Raw genomic sequence first — 18547 nt, 5'->3', positions numbered from 1 at the left:
GTCGACTCAGCCTCAAATGAGTACCTGGTACGATGTGTAAACATCGCCACTAGGGAGACAAAGGTGGCCTGGCGTGGTGTTGGCCACCCATCCCCGCTCGTGTGCCGTGCCGGCCTTCATATGTGCTCGCTAACAGCACTTGCCCCCAAAAGAAAGTCTGTCAAGGTTATACGGGGGAGCTTTGTTTTTGTACTTGCTGTATACACGCACACCGAAGCATGGGGATCCGGTTTCTACCCAGGTCTGCTTTGTTTCCACCACACTCTTCCGTCCCGGATTACATTCAACCGAAAAAGGCCCATCAATGGCAACAATAACACACGAGGCTATAATATTAATAACAACAGCAGCACCAATTTTGTTACGAAAAAAATCGTCGGCGCTGTCCTTCTCATGGTGTTGCGAGGCTGTCACGGAGGAAGGCGCCACTTTGATTCACGGACATTAATCTGCCATTCGAGGGCGATGTTTCTCCGTGGATTCCCAATTGAGTCATTTTCGGTGCGTCATTTTTCAAATTCGAACCGTGGCCTTGGCAGACAATCGCCTCCTTCTTCTTGGTTCCTTCGGTAAAGTCACGTAGAAGGGAAATAATAAAATAATAAAAATAAAACACAATAAAATAATTCTCACCATGTTTCGGGCCGCAACGCAAGCAGCCGTCCTCAGGTGAAGAACAGGTCTGTCGGAAAGACAGCGTCTGAATGAACACCACCAAGCTTGGCAGCATATATTTAAGCTGGGTTAGAGGAGGAAGGGCGCCTTGACAAAGGAATTTGCATATCAACAGAGGAATTTAGCATATTTATGGAAAATGCAGATATGGGATTAGTCACTACTTGTGGAATGTGTAGGTGGGGGGGTTCTCAAAGTCATATTATGCTCGTGTATTATGTAGGATTAAATATACGCTGCCAAGCTTGGTGGTGTTCATTCAGACACTGTCTTTCCGACAGACCTGTTCTTCACCTGAGGACGGCTGCTTGCGTTGTGGCCGAAACGTCGTGAGAATTATTTTATTATGTTTTATTTTTATTATTTTATTATTTCCCTTCTACGTGACTTTACCGAAAGAACCAAGAAGATGAATCCCTGCAGTCACGAAAGAAGCTTTAAATCGAAATTTAATCGCCTCCTTGTTTCGAACGGCGTCGGGGGGACCTTTGCCGTCTACTGTGAGGTGAAGCACATGGCGCGTACAAGTATAGTTGGTGCACACCGCAGTAATAGGCAGGGCCGATGACTATCGCTTTCAAACCTCGTGTACCTTATCACTCTTCTCTCGCTACTCCCTGTGGTTACCGTTCCCGTCAACTTTTGCTCGTAGATTCCTCTCACCCGTGTTGAGAACTCGCCCTACGCAGACACTGGCTGTTTCGTCTCATCGACACGGGGGTCAACCACCGCACTTGCATTTCACAACAACTCACTCGCCCACCCACTCACTCGCCACAGGGTTACATCCTCTTTCTGCCTCTCCCCGACCTCTCGTGATAATAACACGGCCACCGCATCGCGCGGCGCTTTCGGATGCGCTTCTGCGGCCCGTCTGGAACGTTCTTCCCTCCGATATTAGGACAACACTGGAGCTATGGCACTTTTAACTCGTCATCCAGATTTACAAACTCATTTCTTTGAAACGACTTTTTGTGTTTAGTTTGTCGTACTTCCAACGCACCTCCGATTAGCACGGTTGGCTACGTACGGTGCAAAAGAAGTTCTACATATATACATTATAATAATAACCTTGCCCAATTCAATTCAAGAAGTGTGCCAACGTCTTGGTTCTTTCGGTAAAGTCAAGTAGAAGGGAAATAATAAAATAATAAAAATCAAACATAATAAAATACAATTCTCTTGTGAGAATTACAATTGTGGGAATTGTATTTTATTATGTTTTATTATTTTATTATTTCCCTTCTACGTGACTTTACCGAAAGAACCAAGAAGATGAATCCCTGCAGTCACGAAAGCTTTAAATCGAAATTCAAGCGTACCAACTCTTAAATGTACAACTTTGGTCGTGCTGTTTGTTGCTGGCTGCTTGACGTGTTTGTGCTTCCTTACGCTTCTTGGCAGAGGAACGAGGAGTGTCAGGCGGGGTGGGGAGGGGGGTTGGTGGGTGGGTGGGGGGGATGGTGAATCTACGCTGCCTCTCACACTCCCCAGTGAATACCCCGTGTGTGCGTAGCTGTTACATCTCATTTAGCGTCACCCACTCCCCCCCCTGACTCCCTCTTGCCGCTATAATTGGGGGCGGGGAGCGGGGCATGGCAGTGTTCGTGTTGCTTGTGTTGAGCGCGGCGATTTTTAAATTGCCAGCGCAGCAGCGTTGGTGGCCCGGGGATCAGAGGCGCTGAGCCGGAGTGAGATCCCGGCTTCCGATCCAGGTTTTAATAATTTTTTCATTTTATTTGACCAGGTGTGGCCCACTGAGCTGTCTAGTTTTTTTTTCAGAAGCGACCTGGCCACAAGTGAGAGCTCACCGAAGTGACTTATGTTGAAATGTTTAGCAGCCAAGTACTCTAAACGCGTGATGTCGATTCTAGATGTGGAGGGGAAAACCGGAGGACTGGGAGAAAAATCCACATGACTACGGGTAGATAGAGAACATGCAAACTCCAAATATACAGCAGGCTTCAGGCTAGGGATCGAACCCACGACCTCCTGCATAACAGGCGAGGTTGTAAATATCTCACCACCGTGGCGCCCCCAGTCGCACAGCCACGGCGATTGCACCGGGGTGTCAAGCGTCGTTAGTTGATGGTCCCTATGAGCAACTGCTTGAGCCTATGGGTCTTTGCGCGAGTGTAGGGGGTCTCTGTGAGTCTGTAGGATCGTACGTGATTAGGCACTGGTGGCCTTGCTGAGTCCTTCAATTCGCTGCATTTGGGAGGATGGTTTCATGGCGGGTGAACTGCTTTTTGCACGTTGAACCGCGATGCTCAGCTTGCATACTTCGTGTTTACACAGCGGGCACTTTGACTCGGGGCTCGGCACAAGGCAGCCTTCCTCTCCTGTTATGGTGGTGGCGTTGGCGGTGGCGGTGATGGCAGAGGTCGTGGTAGCGGCGGTTATTGTCTTTGTACGTTCGTTGCTGTGTCCGCGTGTCCTCGTGTCTGTGTGGCCATGTGTGATGGTCATCATCATCACCACGATAATCGTCATTTCAGTTGTCGTTATTATCGTCATCTACTATCATCTTGGTCCACATTGTCGTATTTGTTGGCATCATCACAATCATTGTCATCAGCCTTGAACAACGGGTGCCTTGTGCGGCAAGTATCAGACATCACCGTTGGGGAGACAAAGGTGGCCGTGCGTGGTTCTGGCCACACCACCCGCAAGTCCCTCAAAAGCGGCCTGCATAGTTGCTCATGAAGAGCAGTTTCCCCAGGAGCCTGTTGTAGGCCGTGTCAACTCGTGTACCCGTGTACGTGTGTGTGCGTTGCCACGTGTGTGTGTGTGCTTCTATGGGGAGCGGTCGTGGAGTGGTTGCCATACTGCGCTACGACCCCGGCAACCTGAGTGCGATTCCTGCTCGCAGCCAACACCGTTGACGAATATCCGAACCGGTCCTGTGCCTCCCCTAAGTCGACTCGGCACGTTGTGGAAACAATCGCCACTCGGGAGACATGAAGGTGGCCGCGTGTGTTGCCGGCCGCCCACCCCGTCGTGTGCCGTGCCGACCTTCACAGGCGCTGGTACTCGCAAACAGCACTTGCCCCGACAGTCTGTTAACGCTACATGGGGGATCTTTGCCTGTGTTTCCGCGTGTGTGACCGTGCGCAGACCCCGCCTTCACCGCAGTGCCGGCGCGATGCTCTAGGGGGGACATGAGGAGGGGGCGCTGGTCGGGCGAGTGGCGAATCGGTAGCGGCCGCCCTCACCGAAACCCTCACCGGCACCGGCAACGTCTCCTCCGCGCCGTGCCACGGCTACGCCGGGATCTCCTCTCGGTCTCGCCGGCGAGTTGCCGGGCGGCACGGCTCGCCGCCGGCTGCTGAAGTTTCGCCGTTTGGTTTGGGTTAGCACCAGCAGTGTTTGTACGGAGCTCGCGAATTGATCGCGTCCGTGTTAATTTTACATGAGAAAAAAAACCAAACAAACTGTAATCGGTGTTTTATAAACTTTCTGTCACCAGCGCTAATTGCCAAAATCGGCCGGTCCCCAGCGGGCGTCAGACGGCGCCACCGCCGCTCGCGATTTTATATCACTTGTGACACTTAACCCGAGATGGCCTAACCGCGCGTAGCCACTTTATACATGTTCACGCTTGGTTTGAGCCTGACCCCAGGCGTGTACGGTTCGCCTCGCTGACACGCGCGGCGTGACGGGTCCCGGTCTCGCTCCCTTATTCCGCGACAAACTCTTGACTGAGAACTTTGGGGAGCGGGAGACCCGCGGATACCGTGGGAGGCCCATCACCCGGACATTCCTTTCATCGGTGTTGACGGTTTCAACATCGTCATCGTCAAAAATTTACAGCAGCAAAAGCCACAACCGCAACAAAAGCTCCAACCAGCAACAAGAACAGCAACAATAATCGACAGCAGCAAAACCAACAACAACAACATCAACAGCATTAATAGTCCAAAACGGCATCAACCACCACAGCAGCTACAACAACCACAACAACAACCAACAACATCAGTCATCTACCGGCACAACAACAACAACAACTCGTCAAGGAGCAGCGGCTTTTGGCTGGCCACCAAACAAAGACGGTCACCGCATCGGCCGCTTTCAGACGCGCTTCTGTGGCCGTCTGGAACGCTCTTCCGATATTAGCAGTCCACCGGGAGCGATGCACGTTTCACATCATCTCGGTTGAATACTCATTTCTGGAGAAATGCTTTCCGCGCTTTAGTTTGTTCTCCTTCCCCCGGCACCTCCTCCGACCACGTACGCCGCTAAAGAAGCTCAGCGTGTATACGTGCGCACAACCGCAGCGGTGGTAGCGGCGGCGACGATGGTGGTGCGAGCGTTTCCGCTGTGCAAGCTGGGCCGGCTGCTGCGCTGGCTCAAGCTGCTGCTGTGCCTGGCGCTGCTGTGCCTGGCGCTGGCTCGCTCGCACGACTTCCTCAGCTCGCTGCGGCACAACGTGCTCACGGAGCGCCGCTTCCTGGGCCTGCACCGCTGCCCGGCGTGCTTCGGCACCAGCTGGTGCCGACGCTTCTCGGCGGGGCAGCTCACCTTCCGGGGAGCCGCGCAGTTCCGCCTGCTCGACAGGTTCAACCGGCAGCAGGTGCGGCGGTGGCGGTGGCGGTGGTGGTGGCGGTGGTGATGGTAGTGGTGGTGGCGGTGACGGTGGTGGTGGTGGCGGTGATGGTGGTGGTGGCGGTGGCGGTGGTGGTGGTGGTGGTGACGGTAGTGGTGGTGGTGGCGATGACGGTGGCGGTGGCGGTGACGGTGGTGATGGTAGTGGTGGTGGCGGTGTTGGTGGCGGTGGTGGTGGCGGTGGCGGTGGTGGTGGTGGTGGCGGTGGTTGTGATTGTGGTGGGTCGACACGGCCTCAGATGAGTGCCTGGTGCGGTGTGTAAACATCGCCACAAGGGAGACAAAGGTGGCAGGGGGTGGTGTTGGCAACCCAACTCCTCGTGTGCCGTTTCGGCCTTCATAGGTGCTCGTGAACAGCTCTCGCCCTAACAGTTTGTTAAGGCTACACGGGGAATCTTTGTCTTTGGTGATTGTGGTCGGTCGACTCAGCCTCAAATCAGTACCCGGTGCGGTGTGTAAACATCGCCCCTCGGGAGATGAAGGCAGCCAGGTGTGGTGCTGACCACCTTGTGTGCCATGCTCGCCTTTATAGGTGCTGCTACTCGCTAAAGCACTTGCGCCAACAGTCTGTTCAGGCTATACGGGGGATCTTTGTCTTTGGCGGCAGTGGTGATGATGGTGGCGGTGAAGCGATGACCGAACAGCGGTACGATTTCCACCCGTTGCTTTGTTGAAAATATATATGTAAAGAAAACGTCTTCTTGGTTCTTTCGGTAAAGTCACGTAGAAGGGAAATAATAAAGTAATACAAATAAAACATAATAAAATAATACAAATAATATATTATATATATAGTTTATTATGTTTTATTTTACTTATAATAATAAAATAATATATTTTATATAGATATTATTTTATTATGTTTTATTTTATTTATTTTATTATTTTCCTTCTACGTGACTTTACCGAAAGAACCAAGAAGATGAATCCCTGCAGTCACGAAAGCTTTAAATCGTAAATAAAACGTGTAAGATTGGCGACAGTGTTGATGGTAACGGTGGAATCTTTCCCACCCTCGAGTGCTGCGTGCTTACACCTCGGCAGCAGCCACAGCGACGTTGCCGATGACGACGGTTTTTACGACGATGACGTCAACGACGGACGATACCGACGGAGCGACGACGACGTTTAGTTTGCCCGGTTTGCCACCCTCCTCCGCCGGGCGCCCGCAGGTGTTTGCCGGGAGGCACACGGAGCCGCGGGAAGGCCCGCGCGATGTCACCCTCAAGCGCCTGGGCTCGCCGGCGCAGCTGGCCGAGCTGGACCGCGCCCTCTGCCTGCGCGCCACCGGGAGGGCCGCGTGCGACGTGGCCAAGGCCGTCCTGCGCTCCGAGTTCAACCGTCTCAACGGTGAGCGGCCCGGGCGTGGGTACGGGCGGTGCCGGAGGGGGGCGAGCTAAGGGCGACGCAAGCCTCGCCGTCCGCGCAGTTTGAATTTCCGCGGCCAGTCGACCTTCGTGAGAGTTATCGTGAAGGCCGCGTTACTCGCAGACTCCCGAGAATGCCCGTAGATTCGCACGGAAACCCGTAGACTCGCACAGAGACCAGTAGATCTGCACGGAAACCCATAGACTCACGCCGTGCGTACGTGGTGCGGCCGTGTAGGCGACCCCAAGGCCGGCGTGCCACCGGCGCGGCTGCTGACGCCGGCCGTGGTGGAGGGCTGGTCCGACCTGGTGCACTGCCCATCGCAGCGGCTGCTGGACCGCGTGGTGCGGCGCTACGCGGAAACACGCGACTCTGGCAGCTTCCTGCTCAAGAACCTCAAGGACTCGGAGAAAATCACCCTCCTCCTCACCATCGCGTTCAACCCCGAGCCGCTCGTCATGCAGGTGGGGGAGACGGAGGGGGAGGAGGAGGGGGAGGAGGAGGGGGAGGAGGAGGGGGAGGAGGAGGGGGAGGAGGAGGGGGTGGAGGAGGGGGAGGAGGAGGGGGTGGAGGAGGGGGTGGAGGAGGGGGAGGAGGAGGGGGAGGAGGAGGGGGAGGAGGAGGGGGAGGAGGAGGGGGAGGAGGAGGGGGAGGAGGAGGGGGAGGAGGAGGGGGAGGAGGAGGGGGAGGAGGAGGGGGAGGAGGAGGGGGAGGAGGAGGGGGAGGAGGAGGGGGAGGAGGAGGGGGAGGAGGAGGGGGAGGAGGAGGGGGGGGGTTAATGAGAGAGTCACAGACGGGCAGAGAGACCCAGAGAGACGAAATCTATAGACTTGTGGAGCAGACCAGAGTAGAGTGAGATGAGAGGGGAGTGGTAGGAGAGTGTGTGGAGGGGAGTAGGAGAGTGAACTGAGAGAGGAGAGTGCGGGGATGGTAGTAGAGTGAGAGGCAGGAGAGGGATGTGGGGGAGATGACGGAGTTGGGGAGGCAGTAGAGGAGAGAATTGCAGGAGTCCTCAATCTCATCCTGTCTTTGTTTTCCCGGTGCTTCTGTTGGTGCATCTGCACTCACACGCACACACGCGATACACGCGCGACGGAAATAACTCGCTCTGCATTCCTCCCCGCCTCATATGCCCGTCCATTGTGTGCGTGCGTGCTTTGTGTGTGCGCGCGCGTGCGTGCGTGCGTGCGCGTATTGTTATTATCCTCTGCGTTCGTGAATTTGGGTCGGTGCTTGTGTTAGCACTCGTGGCTAGTTAGCTAAGGTTAGGGTTCGTGGTCGGGCTAATGCTCATGGCTAGTAAGTTACAGGTAGGGTCAGTGCAAGGTGCTTGTGCAAGTGGCTCATTACTTGGGCTTAGGGGAATGGTTTGTGGGGTGGATAATGCGATTAGGGTTGCGGGTTACGCTTCGGGGTCGGCAGGCAGGCAGGCCGAGCGCTCGCCGTCTCTGACCCGTGCCGCCACGGCGTCGCTAAGTAAGCGCTCGAGGTAATTGACTTGTGAGCTTTGGGGCAGCCCTGTGCAGCAGCAGCAGCAGCATCAGCATCATCATCAGCACCGCCGTCACGACCTGTGTCTCGGTGGAACGCACTCGCAGCGTGAGCCGTCGGAGCAAAACCTGTCTACGGGGCACCACACATGCATGCACACACACGGGTGCTCGATGACAATTGTTCCTATATTTACCCCGCGCGCTTCTGCGGTGTGACATTGACACTGGGGGTAGCGCCGCGCTTGGCCCTTAGCGCAGTGGCACAGCGAAGGCCAGCGAGGGTTGGTGGATTGCGCCTGTCAATCTCTCCCCCCCTCTACCCGCGCGGGCGTAGAGGTCTTGCCAGCCCAGCAATTTCCATCAGCACGGGGATCGAGCGTTGCCCCCCCCCCCTCCGCTGTTCCGCTGCAAAGCAGGCGGGGTGCGTTGTCGTAGTATCTTAACTTTTAACTTTTTTACGGTTATTTTTAATTTGACCAGGTAAGGCCCACTGAGCTATGTAGCTTCTTCCTCAGAAGCGACCTGGCCACAAACGATAGCTCGCCAAAGTGGCTTGTCACGTGGAAATGTACAGCGGTAGCCAAATGCTCTAAACGCACGTTTATAAATGTGGAGGGGAAAACCGGAGGACCCAGAGAAAAATCCGCGCGACCACGGGGAGAACATGCAAACTCCAAATATACAGCAGCAGCCATCTGGGTCGGGATCGAACCCACAACCTCCTGTATACCAGGCGAGGTAGTTAACATCTCCTAGCCACTGTGATGATGATGAAAGAGAGACACGCAAACTCCAAATATACAGCAGCAGGCATAAGGGTCAGGATCGAACCCACAACCTCCTGCATACCAAGCGAGGTAGTTAACATCTCCTAGCCACTGTGATGATGATGAGAGAGAGACACGCAAACTCCAAATATACAGCAGGCATAAGGGTCGGGATCGAATCCACACCCTCCTGTATACCAGGCGAGGTAGTTAACATCTCCTAGCCACTGTGATGATGATGAGAGAGAGACACGCAAACTCCAAATATACAGCAGGCATCAGGGTGGGGATTGAACCCACAACCTCCTGTATACCTGGCGAGGTAGTTAACATCTCCTAGCCACCGTGATGATGATGAGAGAGAGACACGCAAACTCCAAATATACAGCAGCAGGCGTCAGGGTCGGGATCGAACCCACAACCTCCTGTATACCAGGCGAGGTAGTTAACATCTCCTAGCCACCGTGATGATGATGAGAGAGAGACACGCAAACTCCAAATATACAGCAGCAGGCGTCAGGGTCGGGATCGAACCCACAACCTCCTGCATACCAGGCGAGGTAGTTAACATCTCCTAGCCACTGTGATGATGATGAGAGAGAGACACGCAAACTCCAAATATACAGCAGCAGGCGTCAGGGTCGGGATCGAACCCACGACCTCCTGTATACCTGGCGAAGTAGTTAACATCTCCTCGCCACCGTGGTTAACACACCCACCCGCTGCACGAACCAGGACGGCCTGCCAGATTCGACCCACGAGCCACTCCCAACAACTGCCGAGCATTCGAACGCTCGGCCACTTTGGCATCTATTGGCAAGATGATGAATTGCAATTGGGGGGTGAAAGACGGGAGGGGAGGAGGTGTTGGGAGGCTGTGCTTACGAGCCAGCTTCAGAACCCTAACCAGAACCAGACCCCTAACCAGACCCCTAACCAGACCCCTAACCAGACCCCTAACCAGACCCCTAACCAGACCCCTAACCTGACCCCTAACCAGACCTCTAACCAGAACACTAACCAAAGCCCTAAGCAGACCCCTAACCAACCATCCAGACATCCCGTGCAACAATAGCCGGGTGGCATGGTGGGGGTTTCATTCTTAGCGACCTCACGACCTTCGACCCGAGCGGCCGCGTGCTGATGTCGCGATCCCCAGCCGCGTGCCTCATCGCCTGTTCCTTAAAATACAAAAACATAAAAAGAATCTCGCGAAAGGACACCGCTGAGAATCCTCGCCTCCCATCTGGGTTTCAGCTGCACGACCACAGCGATTAAACCGGCTTCGCAAGTGCGGCGAGTTGATGGTTTCAGCCAGGTCACAAGTGACTTACGTAGAGACCCATAGATGTATGCAGAGACCCACAGACTCACACGGAGAGGCACAGACTCACACAGAGACCCGTAGACTGATACAGAGACCCATAGACTCACACGGAGAGCTACAGACTCACACAGAGACCCATAGACTCATACAGAGACCCACAGACTCACACGGAGCGCCACAGACTCACACAGAGACCCACAGACTCACACAGAGACCCATAGACTCACACAGAGACCCATAGACTCCCACAGAGACCCATAGACTCATACAAAGACCCATAGACTCATAGAGATCCATAGACTCACACAGAGACCTATAGACTCAGACAGAGACCCATAGACTCACACAGAGACCCACAGACTCACACAGAGACCCACAGACTCACACAGAGACCCATAGACTCACACAGAGACCCATAGACTCACACAGAGACCCATAGACTCACACAGAGACCCATAGACTCACACAGATACCCATAGACTCGCACATAGACCCATAGACTCACATATAGACCCATAGATTCACACATAGACCCATAGATTCACACAGAGACCCATAGACTCAGACAAAGACCCACAGACTCGCACAGAGACCCATAGACTCACACAGAGACCCATAGACTCACACAGAGACCCATAGACTCACACAGAGACCCATAGACTCACACAGAGACCCATAGACTCACACAGAGACCCATAGACTCAGACAAAGACCCATAGACTCACACAGAGACCGATAGACTCACACAAAGACCCATAGACTCACACAGAGACCCATAGACTCAGACAAAGACCCATAGACTCACACAGAGACCCATAGACTCACACAGAGTTCCATAGACACACACAGAGACCCGTAGTCTCACACAGACACCCATAGACTCACACAGAGACCCATAGACTCACACGGAGACCCACAGACTCACACGGAGACCCATAGACTCACACAGAGACCCATAGATTCACACAGAGACCCACAGACTCACACAGAGACCCACAGACTCACACAGAGACCCATAGACTCACACAGAGACCCATAGACTCACACAGAGACCCATAGACTCACACGGAGACCCACAGACTCACACAGATACTGTGGCGTGCGTGTGTGCGTGTGCTAGAGCTTCCCTCCGGATGAGGGCTGGCCTCTGGCCAAGTACCTGGGTGCGTGTGGGCGGATTGTGGCCGAGAGCTACGTGGGGCCTCCGCTCTCCGACCTCCTGAGCTCGCCCTGGGAGAAACGTGTCGACCTCGCCTGGCAGGCACGTCACGCACGCACCACCGAAACCACCATCACAACCATCTCCACAACCATCATCATCACCACCACCACCACCGTCAATCATCGCCACCACCGTCACAGCTATCACCACCACCATCATAACCATCTCCACAACCATCATCATCACCACCACCGTCAATCATCGCCACCACCATCATAGCTATCACCACCACCATCATAACCATCACCACCAAAACCACCATCATAACCATCTCCACAACCAGCATCATCACCACCACCACCGTCAATCATCGCCACCACCATCATAGCTATCACCACCACCATCATAACCATCACCACCGAAACCACCATCACAACCATCTCCACAACCATCATCATCACCACCACCACCACCTTCAATCATCGCCACCACCGTCAGAACTATCACCACCACCATCATAACCATCACCACCGAAACCACCATCATAACCATCTCCACAACCATCATCATCACCACTACCACCGTCAATCATCGCCACCACCGTCAGAGCTATCACCACCACCATCATAACCATCACCACCGAAACCACCATCATAACCATCTCCACAACCATCATCATCATCACCACTACCACCGTCAATCATCGCCACCACCGTCACAGCTATCACCACCACCATCACAACCATCTCCACAACCATCATCATCACCACCACCACCACCGTCAATCATCGCCACCACCGTCACAGCTATCACCACCACCACCATCATAACCATCTCCACAACCATCATCACCACCACCACCACCACCGTCAATCATCACCACCACCATCATAGCTATCACCACCACCATCACAACCATCTCCACAACCATCATCATCACCACCACCACCGTCAATCATCTCCACTACCATCATCATCACCACCACCACCATCACAACCATCTCCACAACCATCATCATCACCACCACCATCATAGCTATCACCACCACCATCATAACCATCTCCACAACCAGCATCATCACCACCACCACCGTCAATCATCACCCCCACCGTCACAGCTATCACCACCACCATCATAACCATCTCCACCACCATCATAGCTATCACCACCACCATCACAACCATCTCCACAACCATCATCATCACCACCACCACCACCACCGTCAATCATCACCACCACCGTCACAGCTATCACCACCACCACCATCATAACCATCTCCACAACCATCATCACCACCACCACCACCACCACCGTCAATCATCACCACCACCATCATAACCATCATCACCGCCATCAATCAACTCCACCACCATCATATTCATAATCGCCGTCATAACCACCGCCACTATCATCATCCTAACCACCACCATCATAACCACCACCACCACCACCGTAACCACCTCCGCCACCATTGCCCCGTCCGCCACCACCTCCCGCAGGCCCTGGAGCTGGCGGAGCAGCTGAGCAACAACGACCTGGACTTTGGCCTCTACCTGCTGGACGTGCGAGCCGAGAGCTTCGGCGTGGGCACGCGCGACGGGCGGCTCATCCTCACCGAGGCCTCGCGAGTCCTGGTGTCGGACAAGCGCCACATCCGCCAGGGTACGGCCGTGACGTCGCCGGTGATAGCCTGCAGCAAAACCACGACGTGGAACTCCCGTGTGTGTGTCTGGTGCGCGTGTGTGTACGTGTGTGCGTAAACATCGCCACTGGGAAGACAAAGGTGTCCGGGCGCGGTGCTTTTGATCCCAAATTGCATGCGAAATCTGGGAACTTGTTCATAGACAATTAGACGCACGTCGCAGATTTTTTCGGATTTTTCCAACGATAATAACGACGGGTCGGACAAACACGGAGCAGATCTACGGACAAGATCCTTGTGTTAATTCTAGATATTGTAGTTCACAAGATCCTTGTGTTAATTCTAGATATTGTAGTTCACAAGATCCTTGTGTTAATTCTAGATATTGTAGTTCACAAGATCCTTGTGTTAATTCTAGATATTGTAGTTCACAAGATCCTTGTGTTAATTCTAGATATTGTAGTTCACAAGATCCTTGTGTTAATTCTAGATATTGTAGTTCACAAGATCCTTGTGTTAATTCTAGATATTGTAGTTCACAAGATCCTTGTGTTAATTCTAGATATTGTAGTTCACAAGATCCTTGTGTTAATTCTAGATATTGTAGTTCACAAGATCCTTGTGTTAATTCTAGATATTGTAGTTCACAAGATCCTTGTGTTAATTCTAGATATTGTAGTTCACAAGATCCTTGTGTTAATTCTAGATATTGTAGTTCACAATATCCTTGTGAACTACAATAGCCCTGCAGTGAGAATTGCTTTCCCGCGTCCTGTTAAGCCTGCTGTTGCAAAACTGGCTCGGACTCAAGGATGGATCTCGAACATCTGCCGGAAACGAACTCGGCTCTGCAACGCCGTGACGTAGTCTCGCTGACTATGTACGTTATTATCCACACACCGCCACCCCCTCACCGCCTCCCCCCATCCCTCACAGAGCGCCCGGCCCAATTCGACTCCCCGTACGAGACTGCGCACCAGGATTGCCGCGACTCCGACTGCCTCGCCCTCTCTCCGTCGCGCAAGCACCTCTGCTCGCGACTCTCTCACGACCACAACCACTACGCCGTGTGCCGCAACCTCCTGGCTCCGCTGTGGGCCGGGGGCACCCGGGGCGGGGCGGCTCTGCTCGGGGGGGCCCCGCGGCCCCTGGCGGGCCGCCTGGAGGCCCTGCTGGCCGAATGCGTGCGGCCCAAGAGGCCCGGCGGGCGGGCCGCGGCGGCCGGAGAGTTGCGAAGATGGCTCGCCGATCTCAACGCCAACTACAGCAAGCTGGCGGCGGCGGCGGGGATTGTGGATGTCGGCGGTGGCGGCACTGAGAGGTAGCGGCTGACTTGGGAGAACGGGGGGGGGGCGGCGGGGAGGGGGCCGGTGCTGCCCGACCCGCGACCTGGCCGCTTGCCGTTAGTGCCGATGGTGGACGGCGTTTGCCGTTACGCGAGGACGTGGCGGTAGCGCACGCGGTGAGGTTTGGGTCGGAGCGACGACGATTCTTTTACTCTCCGCTACCCCCCCTGCTCCGATGAGCATCGTTGAGGCCGGCGCTCATCTGTTTACAGCCCTGCAGAGCCAGCCACCGGAGACATTCCACATTCTCGTGGCAGGTGGAGGACGGGGGGGTGCGAGCGAGTCTATCCGTAGGACGACCACCATTGACGTCTCCTGCGAAGTGGTGCTTCATTTTCTCGACCGCGTTTCGGAGAGATGATGGGCCGAGACAAGCAACCCCCCCCCCCTCACCCCGCCAACCAGGATTCGAACTCGGGGACTTCCGCTCGCTCCGCCGCTGAGCTACCGGGGCCGGAAGACGTGGCCCCCCAGGTGCGGTGAAATATGGTACTTGAAGATTTTTAGTTGTTTTTGTAAACTGTATTCCGCTAAGTTTCCGCAAGCTTCCGAACTCGCCTCACTTCCTCCTCCCTGTCGTCTAACGCACGCTCGGGGCAGTGTTAGCAGTGACCAATTGGGCACTGTACGCGTGGTGTTTGTTCGCGCTATCGCTCTCGTCGCACCGACTGCCCGGTGGTCTCGCGGTAGTTTGGCGACGTTTGCTCCGCGTGGTGATCCCGAGCGAGTGATTTTGTGGTGCGATTTTTTTTTTCGAATCGGGCAAAATTTGAACAAACTGAACACACACTCTGTAGGACAGGGGGAGTGCATACAAACTGAACACACACACACACTCTGTAGAACAGGGGGAGTACATACACACTGAACACACACACACACTGAACACACACACTGTAGAACAGGGGGAGTGCATACAAACTGAACACACACACACACTGAACACACACACTGTAGAACAGGGGGAGTACATACACACTGAACACACACACACACTGAACACACACACTGTAGAACAGGGGGAGTGCATACAAACTGAACACACACACACACTGAACACACACACTGTAGAACAGGGGGAGTACATACACACTGAACACACACACACACTGAACACACACACTGTAGAACAGGGGGAGTGCATACAAACTGAACACACACACACACTCTGTAGAACAGGGGGAGTACACACACACTAACACACACTCTGTAGAACAGGGGGAGTGCACACACACTGAACACACACACACTCTGTAAAACAGGGGGAGTACATACACACTGAATACACTAACACACTCACTCTCTCTAGAACAGGGGGAGTACATACACACTGAATACACACACACACTGAACACACACTGAACACACACTCACTCTCTTTAGAACAGGGGGAGTACACACACACTGAACACACACACACACACTGTGGAACAGGGGCAGTACACACACACTGAACACACACACACTCTCTCTAGAACAGGGGCAGTACACACACACTGAACACACGCACACTACAACAGGGGAAATACATAAAGATCCCCCGTATAGCCTTAACAGACTGTAGGGGCAAGTGCTGTTAGCGAGCACCTATGAAGGCCTAAATACATACACACTAACACACACACACACTCTAGAACAGGGAGGCGACATACACACTGCACACACACACACATTGTGGAACAGGAGGCGACACACACACTGCACACACACACTACACACACACTCTAGAACAGGGGGAGGCGACACACACACTGCACACACACTACACACACACACTGTGGAACAGGAGGCGACACACACACTGCACACACACACTACACACACACACTCTAGAACAGGGGGAGGCGACACACACACTGCACACACACTACACACACACACTGTGGAACAGGAGGCGACACACACACTGCACACACACACTACACACACACTCTAGAACAGGGGGAGGCGACACACACACTGCACACAAAAATAGAGTCCCAGGGAGGGAGTTGAACCCCAGCTATTCCCTGTGAGGCGCGAGCGTGACCACTGCACCGCCACCCTGCTGCCCTGAACGATTGCATCGCTGTCGCAATGAGATTGCCCCCTGTGGGGTGCGGGCCCCCCCCCCCATCCACTTGAGTTATCTTCTCGTTTCAACGAAACGAACTCTCAAAATTTCGATGTAAAGCTTTCGTGACTGCAGGGATTCATCTTCTTGGTTCTTTCGGTAAAGTCGCGTAGAAGGGAAATAATGAAGTAATAAAAATAAACATATTATTTTATTATGTTTTATTTTTATTATTTTATTATTTCCATTCTACGTGACTTTACCGAAAGAACCAAGAAGATGAACTCTCAAAAGTTTGCGATCCCGGGCATAGCCGTTAGAGGGCAGAAACCCACCACGCTGTCGCATCCCGTTCGGGGCGAATGGAGATTGTTTCAGCTGACTGTGAAAAGACCAATCGTCCATATCCTTCCCATATCTGCCCCTCCACATACACATTTTTTTTTGTACACATCCCATCAGCCTGGCGGCCTTCCCCCCTAGGAGTGCGTCTTGAGCGGCTTTGAGATTCGATGTCTCGTCAGCAGGAGAGGAGTCGAGCTCGGGTTGGTTTTCGCAGTCGTGCCACGACTCTTCTGCCCCGCTGTTTGGCGCAGCGCGAAACGTCGGACGCGTCGCCGTGGCGAACGGGACGGCGTGTAGCGGGGCACGACGCTGCGGAGAAATGTCGCTGTGAAAACAGCAGCAGCAGCAGCAAACGGTTTACAACGTTCGGTTCTGGTTTTCGTTTCGGGTATCTAACCTGGGTGTTCTTCGTCATCGTTGTGCCTATGGTGAGTTGAATAGGGGGCCTCGGAGGTCGGAGGGCGGGGGGGGGGGGTGTCTGGGAGGGATGATGATGGGGGGGGGGGGACACCCCCAGTAATCAACATCACTCCGACTATTCTTGGAACCCGGAAGCCACGCCGGGTGTTAGGCTGCGGAGATTTCCTGCGTCCCTCCAGGAGGTTTCTACTCTGTGCCTCTTCTCTAGTCACGTCCACTGTCCTCGTAACTCCTCCACGGTCTGACGCTCTTCATCCCACCCCCCTCCCCTCTTCATCCTCCCTCCTCCGTAGGAAAAATAATGATTTGCAGATCTTTGTCGATCCACTACTGAGTGAAGGCTTCCTCCCGATGCTTTGTGTGTCATGAGTTTTTTTTATTTGACCATACTTCACCACGATGGGCAATGCGGGTTGGTGAAGAGAGGGAGGCCCAAGACCGCACCACTGATATTTATCGGTGACGGGGACATCGAACTTGGGTGTCTGGGTTCGTTTTGGAGTGCGCTCACCGCTGTGCCGATACTGCACCCACAGCATCTATAGATCACATTGTATCCATCGGTCTGAGTGTAGGTATCTGCGAGTGTGTGCGTCACTGTGTGTGTATCAGTCTGAGTGTGCAAGTCTGTGGGTCTCTACACCAGTCTGTGTGTCTGTCGGTCTCCGAGTGAGTCTGCCTCAGATCGCCTCGAATTGCACGGGGGAAAAAAACCACGTGTCCAATCCAGCTCACCTCTCTCCCTTGATCTCAAAATTATTTGTATCACCGAGGCTCTCACTTATTCCTTCCTCCTGATCTTTACCTTAAGAGATGTTTTGCAATCCGTACGGATGATTGTGTTTGTTCATCTCGCTCCTGCGCAGGAGGGCTGGTGACGGTTGATGTGATCGGAACGATGAGGAATCGAATGATTTGCTCTTACTTCATTTGCGTTTTTTTGTTCACGCGGAAAACATGGTGGCGGAGGTGCCGGGGTTGGGGGTGATCGTGCGAGCGAGTTTTTAAAAAGAGGATGACACTTTACTGCGGGTAAAGTGACGGTACTGTACCTTGTGAAATGCAATCATTCCAAACGAGAGCTGTGTTCCCCGTAGCAATAACGCCGTTCGTTTCCATGACTGGGTTTTTGTTTTTCGACCGGGCAGCAGCTGTGGCCAATTGTTTTCACTCCCACCAACACAGAACGGCTCAGATGGATAACGCTCCTTTTCTATAAATAAAGGATTACGTACGCAACCAGGTCGAGGGTGGTGATGGGCGGAGGTTTGTGAGATTTTGGTGGTGGTAATTAAAATGACAGCGTTGATGGGTGGTGGTGGTGATTGCCACATTGTCAGTAG

At 53.7% G+C, this 18547-nt stretch overlaps 1 protein-coding gene across 6 annotated transcripts in view; it reads left to right on the top strand.

The window, feature by feature from the left end:
- Positions 1-17236, top strand: part of DIPK2A (divergent protein kinase domain 2A) — a 29212-nt gene extending 11976 nt beyond the window's left edge. For all 6 annotated transcript variants that reach the window (XM_078878617.1, XM_078878615.1, XM_078878619.1 and 3 more), the window contains 6 exons: positions 3793-5248; positions 6453-6630; positions 6886-7112; positions 11356-11496; positions 12898-13060; positions 13977-17236. In XM_078878617.1, the coding sequence (XP_078734743.1) occupies positions 4973-5248; positions 6453-6630; positions 6886-7112; positions 11356-11496; positions 12898-13060; positions 13977-14365 (1374 nt within the window). In that variant the 5' untranslated portion in view covers positions 3793-4972 and the 3' untranslated portion in view covers positions 14366-17236. The remainder of the gene's footprint in view (positions 1-3792; positions 5249-6452; positions 6631-6885; positions 7113-11355; positions 11497-12897; positions 13061-13976) is intronic.
- Positions 17237-18547: the final 1311 nt, after the last annotated feature.

This window comes from Lampetra fluviatilis, chromosome 51 (genome assembly GCF_964198595.1).
Source record: "Lampetra fluviatilis chromosome 51, kcLamFluv1.1, whole genome shotgun sequence".
In the NCBI taxonomy this organism is placed as follows: Eukaryota; Metazoa; Chordata; class Hyperoartia; order Petromyzontiformes; family Petromyzontidae; genus Lampetra; species Lampetra fluviatilis.
Note: the sequence above shows the minus strand (reverse complement) of the source record. Positions and strands in the feature narration are given on the sequence as shown.